The sequence below is a fragment of the Pygocentrus nattereri genome, chromosome 10 (genome assembly GCF_015220715.1).
Source record: "Pygocentrus nattereri isolate fPygNat1 chromosome 10, fPygNat1.pri, whole genome shotgun sequence".
In the NCBI taxonomy this organism is placed as follows: domain Eukaryota; kingdom Metazoa; phylum Chordata; class Actinopteri; order Characiformes; family Serrasalmidae; genus Pygocentrus; species Pygocentrus nattereri.
Window position 1 is genome coordinate 14,722,175 of NC_051220.1, and position 8,950 is coordinate 14,731,124.

The 8,950-nt window shown below is 41.2% G+C and overlaps 1 protein-coding gene across 2 annotated transcripts in view; it reads right to left on the minus strand.

The window, feature by feature from the left end:
• Positions 1-8,687, minus strand: part of LOC108436997 (kelch-like protein 28) — a 35,706-nt gene extending 27,019 nt beyond the window's left edge. Inside the window, exons 1-3 of one of the 2 annotated variants that reach the window (XM_017713797.2) lie at positions 8,415-8,687; positions 4,960-5,220; positions 4,139-4,776 (exon numbers count right to left, since the gene is read on the minus strand). In XM_017713797.2, coding sequence (XP_017569286.1) covers positions 4,139-4,776; positions 4,960-5,220 — 899 coding nt within the window. In that variant the 5' untranslated portion in view covers positions 8,415-8,687. Of the gene's footprint in view, positions 1-4,138; positions 4,777-4,959; positions 5,221-8,212 lie in introns of both variants that reach the window. The other variant, XM_017713796.2, reaches the window with a different exon arrangement.
• Between the last annotated feature and the right edge of the window lie 263 nt (positions 8,688-8,950).

Below are 8,950 nucleotides of genomic sequence, written 5' to 3' on the forward strand. Positions count from 1 at the left end.
TCATAGGCCTGAGCCTTTGCCTTTGCCACCATCTTTTTGCTATGCAACTAGCCTCACAGTACTCCTGCCTACTTCCTTCATCTCTCTGGTTATCCCACTTTTTCTTAGCTGCCTTCTTCTTCTGAACTCTCCTGGACTTCCTCATTCCACCACCAACTTTCCTTGTCTTCTTTCCTCTGACCAGACGAAATACCAAACACATTCTTGCCAGTTTCTCTCACCACCTTAGCTGTATTTTCCCACTCCTCAGGTAGCTCCTCACTGCCCCAAGGGCCTGTTGCAATTTTTCCCTAAACTGCCTGCAACCATCCTCCTCCTTCAGCTTCCACCATCTAATCTCTGGGTCTGTCTTCACTCTCTTCCTCTTCTTTGTTTCTAATCTCATTCTGCAGACAACCACCCTATGCTGCCTTGCTACACTTTCCCCTGGTACCACTTTACAATCTCCAATCTCCTTTAGGTGGCATCTCCTGCTAAGGATATAATCCACCTGTGTGCACCTCCCCCAACTCCTGTATGTCACCCTGTGTTCTTCCCTCTTCTGAAAATATGTGTTCATTCAAAGCCATTTCCATTCTCTTTGCAAAATCTACAACCATCTGACCTTCTGCATTTGTCTTTCACACCATACATACCCAGCACCTCTTCCTCCCCTCTGTTCCCTTCACCAACATGTCCATTGAAGTCTGCACCACCAATCACCAATCTCTCCTCTCTAGGGACACCATCTACCACTTCATCCATCTTACTCCAAAATTACACTTTCTCCTCTAACTGACAACCAACCTGTGGTACATATGAACTGACCACATTCAAAATTACACCATCAACCTCCAACTTCAGGCTCATGATCCTGTCTGACACTCTGACTCATCCAGAACACTTTTCCCAAGCTGTTCCTTTAATGGTAAAATGGTGAACGTCGAATAACTTCCTCAAACACAACTCAGGATGTGTTTCTTCTTCTTGGAACAAAAGCTGCTAGAAATAAACTTATACACTTAACATAACTCAGTTGCGTCAGGTACATCTGTCCAAAAAAAAAAAAAAACCTGGTGATCCCAATCAGTCCCTCGAAACACATGTAACCAATATTACTACAACAGCTTTTCTCCATCTATGAATGCATGAAGCTAGTTCATGCAATTAATACCCTAGGACTGTATTATTATATTACTGTAATGCCCTGCTGTCTGGATGTGCCATACACACACACACACAGTACCTCATAAAAGTGATTACACCCCACACATTTCTGCAAATATTTTATCATCTTTATATGAGACAACACTATAGAACAAAAACTTCAGTATAACCTAAATAAGTGTACAGCTTGTACTGTCCTCTGAAAATAACTCAACACACAGCCATTAATGTCTAAGTAGCTGGCAACACAAGTGAGTAAACCTCACAGTCTCCAAATTGTGCTCAAAGTGTCAATATTTCATGTGACCAACATTATTGTCTAGCACTGCCTTAACCCCCTTGGGCATGGAATTCACCAGAGCTGCATAGGTTGCTACTGGAATCCTCTTCCACTCTTCCATGATGACATCATGGAACTGTTGGATGCTAGACACCTTACGTTCCTCCTCCTTCTGCTTGAGGATGCCTCACAGGTGCTCAATTGGGTTTAGGTCTGGAGACATACTTGGCCAGTCCTGCCATGCAGCACAGTTTTGGAAGGGAGAGGATCATGCTCTGCTTCAGAATGTCACAGTACATGTTGGAATTCACGTTTCCCTCAATGAACCACAGCTTCCCAGTGCCGGCAGCACTCATGCAGTTCCAGAACATGGTGCTACCACCACCATGCTTGACTGTAGGCAAGAGACAGTTGTCTTGGTACTCCTCACCACACATGCTGGACGCCATGGTCTTGTCGGACTACATGACATGGCTCCAGTAATCCATGTTCTTTGACTGCTTGTCTTCAGCAAACTGTTTACGGGCTTTCTTGTGCATCAGCTTCAGAAGAGGCTCCCTTCTGTGATGACAGCTATGCAGACTCTGAACTGATGCTTTGTGCTTTTGTCTGAGCACTGAGCAACCTCTGCAGCAATGCTAGCAGCACTCATGCGTCCATTTTTTGAAGCCAAAATCTAGATATGATGCTAAACATGTGGACTCAACTTCTTTGGTCGACCCTGGCGAGGCCTGTTCGGAGTGGAACCTGTCCTGGAAAAATGCTGTATGACCTTGGGCACCACGCTACAGCTCAGAGTGTTAGCAATCTTCTTATAGCCTAGGCCATCTTTGTGGAGAGCAACAATTTTATTTCTCACATCCTCAGAGAGTTCTTTGCCATAAGGTGCCATGTTCAATATCCAGTGGCCAGTATGAGTGAATTGTGCCCAAAACACCAAATTTAACAGCCCTGCTCCCCATTCACACCTGGAATCTTGTAACTCTAACGAGTCACATTACACCAGTGAGGGACAATGGCACAATTGGGCAAAACTTGTACATGTTCACTGTGAGGTGTACTCACTTGTGTTGCCTGCTATTTAGACATTAATGGTTGTGTGTTGAGCTATTTCCAGAGGACAGTAAATTTATACTGCTATACAAGCTGTACACTGATTACTTTAAGTTATACCCAAGTTTCATTTTTACAGTGTTGTCCCAGGCAAAGATAAAATATTTGCAGAAATGTTATATTTCAATATAACTCCAAGTAAATCAAACTTCTGTGAAATCAAACTGTTCGCTTAGGAAGCAACACTGATTGTCAATCAATTTAACATGATGTTGTGCAAATGTAACAGACAACAGGTGGAAATTATTGGCAATTAGCAAGACACACTTTTGAATGTTGGTGGTTTCACACTTGTGGTAGCATGAGACGGACTCTACAACCCACACAAGTGGCTCAGGTAGTGCAGCTCATCCAGGATGGCACATCAATGCGAGCTGTGGCAAGAAGGTTCGCTGTGTCTGTCAGCGTAGTGTCCAGAGGCTGGCCCAGGAGACAGGCCAGTACACCAGGAGACATGGAGGAGGCTGAAGGAGTGCAACAACCCAGCAGCAGGACCGCTACCTCCACCTTTGTGCAAGGAGGAACAGGAGGATGGTATGAGGGCCCGACATCCACAGATGGGGGTTGTGCTCACAGCCCAGCACCGTGCAGGACGCTTGGTATTTGCCAGAGAACACCAGGATTGGCAAATTCGCCACTGGCGCCCTGTGCTCTTCACAGATGAAAACAGGTTCACAGGGAGCACATGTGACAGACGTGACAGACTCTGGAGACGCAGTTGAGAGTGATCTGCTGCCTGTAACATCCTTCAGCATGACCGGTTTGGCAGTGGGTCAGTAATGGTGTGGGGTGTCATTTCTTTGGAGGGCCGCACAGCCCTCCATGTGCTCTCCAGAGGTAGCCTGACTGCCATTAGGTATTGAGATGAGATCCTCAGACCCCTTGTGAGACCATATGCTGGTGCGGTTGGCACTGGGTTCCTCCTAATGCAGGACAATGCTAGACCTCATGTGGCTGGAGTGTGTCAGCAGTTCCTGCAAGATGAAGGCATTGAAGCTATGGACTGGCCCGCCTGTTCCCCAGACCTGAATCCAATTGAGCACATCTGGGACATCATGTCTCACATGATGGCATACTTTCAACAAGGTGTTGGAAACATTCCTCAGAGATTTTGGTTGGTTATTTGAGTTCCTGCTGCCTTTCTATCATCTCAAACCAGTCTGCCCATTCTCCTCTGACCTCTCAGATCAACAAGGCCTTTTCGTCTACACAACTGCCACTCACTGGATATTCTCTCTTTTGGATCATTCTCTATAAACCCTAGAGCGTGAAAATCCCAGTACATCAGCAGTTTCTGAAAAACTCAGACCAGCCTGTCTTGCATCAACGATCAAAGTCACTTAAATCACTGTTCTTCCCCATTCTGATGCTCGGTTTGCACTTCAGCAAGTTGTCTTGACCACCTCTACATGCCTAAATGCACTGAGTTGCAGCCATGTGATTGGCTGCTATTTGTGCTAACAAGCAATGTAACAGGTACATATATATATATATATATATATATATATATATAAATAAAAATATACAGGTATATAAATATATACACACACACACACACACACACACACAACAAATGAAACGCAATGGTTCCACTGTTACCTTTCCAAAGTGGCGAAGAGCCCAGCTTTGCCTCCCACCGCAAGAAGGACCTTGGGGGCACAGCGAGGTCTTGTAGACAGCACTGTCTGGTACGAAAGCCGGTGCTCAGGCATGAAGTGGTATTTGAGAGCCTCATTAAGAAGGTGCTTGCAGGCATGATCATCACGGACAAGGTGCTTAGCCTCATAGAGGCGGGTGAGAAATTTAACACTAAGCAACGGCAACCGCACACAATGGAGGAGCTGAGCCAGGTACTGCTGCCTCTCTGTCAGATCATATTTAATCCATGACTCCAGGGCATAGAAGACTGTCTCTTCTGTGACCACTTTTAAGCAGTCATTGGAAACTATCTCGTCCAGCTCTTCCCTGGTCAGCTCAAAAAACTCCTCTGTTTGACAGACCTCCTCAAAGTTTTGACAGATGAATTTAGTGGCTGCCAGACAGAGATCGTGGCAGCCATACATTTCTGCAAAACGAGAAATACCAATACAATTCCCAGCATCCAACTGACTCTCCAAGAAACTGCAGCACTCTTTCAACACCAGTTTGACCTGGAGGAGGTTGGCAGCTGGAAGAAGAGATTCCACTGTTTCCTGTGAAATAAAAACTGTTCCTGTGTAGGCATATTCCACAATGGCCTGAAAAAGATACAGAAAACAGCGCTGAAAAATTTAAATAACATAGCCTGTCATCAGGTTATTTTGGAAATAAGGGCTAGTTTGGCAAGTATATCTGGGTAATAACTGATTAAGACAGCTTTAACCAAGTATTAACCTGTTTTTGCAAACTGAAAAAAGGGGACAGAACCAAACTCTTATCACCTGTAATGCAGCTTCATCAATGCACTGGAACTCAACCTCTGAAGTCTCCTTCTCAGAAAGATTGCCAGTGAACATAGCCTTGAAGTATGGACTGATGCTGGCCAGGACCACTTTGTGGGCATGGATCTTGACATCTCCCACTCGCAGTACAATATCACACAGCTCATGGTCTTGCCGCAACAACTGTAGGCCTTGCAGCAGCTGCTCTGAGTGGGGTCGTGTGAGACTGGCAAACATATAGGACTGAGACTGTTGATCCATCTTTTAAGAGAGACACATACAATATTATTATTTCATTAATAAATTAAAAAACACTTTTTTTACACAGCATGTTAACTGCAAAATTACTACATCTTGTAGCATCTTGTCTGTAAATATGGGTCTTATCTTGCCTGTGGCTGTAGACATAATTCTTAAACTAATACCCCTATTCTGTAACTGTCCCTGGTCAATACTAAATCTATGAAACAGAACTTGAGAGAATATAAGATTGTGCTTCTCATATCATTATTAAAACTTTGTGCAGAAAGGTTTGCAGTTTTACATCTGATAGCTTTCAAACCTGTTCTTTAAACCATGCAAAATAGGTCTGCTTCAACCTAGTGATGTAAAAAATGTGTGTCCAATGCAAATTTTAGGGGCTAAAATTCCAATAATGAAAATATCAACCACTAAAATTATTATATATTACTTTTATTACCATCATTATTATATTTTATGTTTTATATTATTAACCACAAAGCTACTCCAAACAAAACATGTTGGTTGGCGTTTGTGTCTAGCAGATTTAAGTAAAGAATCACTGCATCACCAGCGTAACTTCATGTTAAAAAAAAAAGCTCAAACTTTGATATTATCCATATACTACTACTACTACTATTAATAATAATAATAATAATAATAATAATAACAAAGAAAAAAAAGACAGACAATCAGTGTAGCTCTTTTAATATGTGACTGATAACTGCTCTACTTTTCTTTTGTTAGGATCCATGCTGCATTTTGTATGAGAGGATGTATTATTATCTTAATAAGCCCTGTTAGAAGAGTATTACAGTAATAAATTCTGCTTGTAACAAATGAAGTAACAATTTTCTCTGCATCATTCTGAGACAGAAAGGTTGTTTTAGCAATATTTCTCAAATGATAAAAAGTTACTTTCATGACTGTGTTTATACGCAGGTTAAAACAGAGCTTACACCCAAGTTGATCTACTAGTTAGTTTACTAGTTACGCTTTATCATAAAAGTGTGGCAACTGTGCAATTTTTTCCCCCCAATAAGGATTTTATTAACCTTATTGAATGGAGTGTCTCATCAGTCTGAAAATTTGGCAATAACCTTTCAAATTTGTTTAAATCTGGTTATGACACGTGCCCTGTCCATGCTAGCCAGAAATGAATCAGTGACACAATGTCACAAAGACTGTAAGACTTAATTTCATTCATGTGTTTGTCAAAATGTACTTTGTGAGACAGACTAATTAAAGTGCTTTGTCAGATTACATGTCAAACAACTACAACAAAAGCACAAGATATCATGTGATTAACAGAGAAATGCAGATTAAATGGCAAGCATATCCACATTTTTGTGTCAGTTAAGTGTAAATCAACTAGGGTAAACACTAAAGAGTCATGATACAAAATAAATTTAGACATGACGATTAGGCATGAGGCAACTTAACCAAAACAACCGCAAGCTTGGCAAGGCAGGTGATTCAGGGTAGGATTACTGCAACATATTGGAATCCATTATGCACTGTATGTCACTCACATCAGTGAGTTCTACACATAAGACACACCCCATTATTAGGCAGCAGAGCCTTTAATCCGCAAATACTCCTGATGTACACATCGAAGATGACAAAAAAAATGTATGAAATTAGCAGCAGGTGTTCTTTTTGGAGTTCATTTTGTGATAAAAGTTTATAACAACATAAAATTCACAAGCAAATTGTTAAGTATCAAAATGTTAAATACAAACAATGAGAGTTAAGTTTTCTAAAAAGATCACTACCCATTTCAATATTATTGTATTACCTACTTTGCCAGTCTTTGCTTTCATTTTTTCTATTTACTGATATTTTTGTTTCATACAGAAAAAATTAGGCAAATACTGGTAAAATTAGCAATAAATTTGAATTAATATTAGTAAAAATGAGTAGCAAGAACATATGTAGTTTAAAAGTAGAAAATTTTAGCTTAATTTAGTGCTCATTATTTGTGTTTGCAACATATTTTGGACATTTGCACATTTTGCTTGTGGATTTTACTATTTTATTTGAAAATTGTGGCAGAAAAGTAACTCCATAGTTGTCTCTGGTTTTTAACTCTACAGTGCTGCCAATTTCACCGCAAATGCAAAACAAAAGCAGAGGTATTTAAATGTGCAGTATGCAGATTTTTGCAGCAAATGTATACATAACTAATGTTTTTGGTGAATATTCTATAACTCTTCCAATCTATTTCCAGCTTGAAAGAAGAAGATATTGATTGTGTTTCCTTATACAAACATTGATGTAGTTTACAGGAATTAATCCTTGTGGCATTCTGTGGAGGGAGTAATTGCTCCTGTGGGGTATTTCACAGAGCAGGGTGACCAAATGTGAGGACTGCCCTATGAGCTACCCCTTTCCTCTTTTCAAACTGGAGGAACTTGACTTCTGGCTAAAGATACATATTTAATGTCGTTGCTAGTAGATGAAAGCTAGCCCGTAACATGCTTAGATTGGCCAACAGATCACATTCTAAAATAATTTACGCGAAAAGGTTGAATTGTAATACAGAATCCGTTGGTAGTTCCACTGAATAAACTAGTCAGGTCCTTCTTTCTGTAAAGAGGAAATTACTAAATAAAGACAAAGTCTTTAGTCTTTAAAGACAAAGTAGGGAAGTGAAAAAAATCACACACAGTCACGTTTGTGGCACGCAGATATCTTAATTTCTCTCTGCTAATAACTAATTTGTTTCTAACCAACCTGTGACACATAAGTCTAGAACTGGTTTGCTGTCTGTTAGAGTCTAGTAAACGCGATCGTCCGGCTATGATCCCGTAAATAACAACTTAGTTACTAACAACAGAGCAAAACAGAAAGCTCCGCACCCCGAAAGCATCTGCTTATTCAACTTGGTAACGCTAGCTAGCAAGATCAAGGCTCGGCCTAGCTACTGAACCTTACAACGCTACAACTTCAATCAGACGTTAGAAATTACGAGGACACTTAGAGCCGATATCCATGGTGAAGATCAGATTACCTGTCAGAATCCTGAAGATGATGAGAGCGAGCTAACACACTAATGGCTAGCCGGAGCGGCTAACAATCGTTAGTCGCGACTGTTGCTAAAAATAAACACTGCCAGGCTGTGTGCACCAGCTGGCTACGCTTAGCAAGACAGCTAAGAGAGCGTGCCATAGCACACGAAATCGCTGTTTTAAAAAATTAATTGGGTCGAGTACCTTTGGGATGAGATGCGATAATAAAATCTGATTTGTTGCGATAACGTTGGTCAATAAGGTAGAGACAGAAACCTCGGAGAAAAACAAACAGACAGAAGCTCCTACACGCGTCACTTCCGCAAGCCGAGTACGCCAAAATGTAACGCTTTTTAACCAAAGTGTGGCGCTATACGGTTGAAGAATGTATACGTTAGAAGTATGAATTGAAACGACAAACGTATAATGTTACAGTTAAATTCGGTTCACACTGGTTTCCCTTTAGGCTGCCTTTGAATTGCGACATTCTCGATGGTATGGCGCCACACCTCCAAAAGTGGTGGGGGAAAACCTATTGTTCAAAAAGAAAAAAAGAGAAAAGACTGGCTGACTGACTGAGGAAATGCAATTAGGCCACCGACTAAAACCACCTTTTACGAAATGCAGATAGCACACTCTGAAGAACATCATGCTGTTTTCAAACCCAGTTAATTTTCTAAAGTATGTACCAATTATATAGGAAAGCAAGCTCTCTCACGGCTAGCAGGAAACATTCCCAC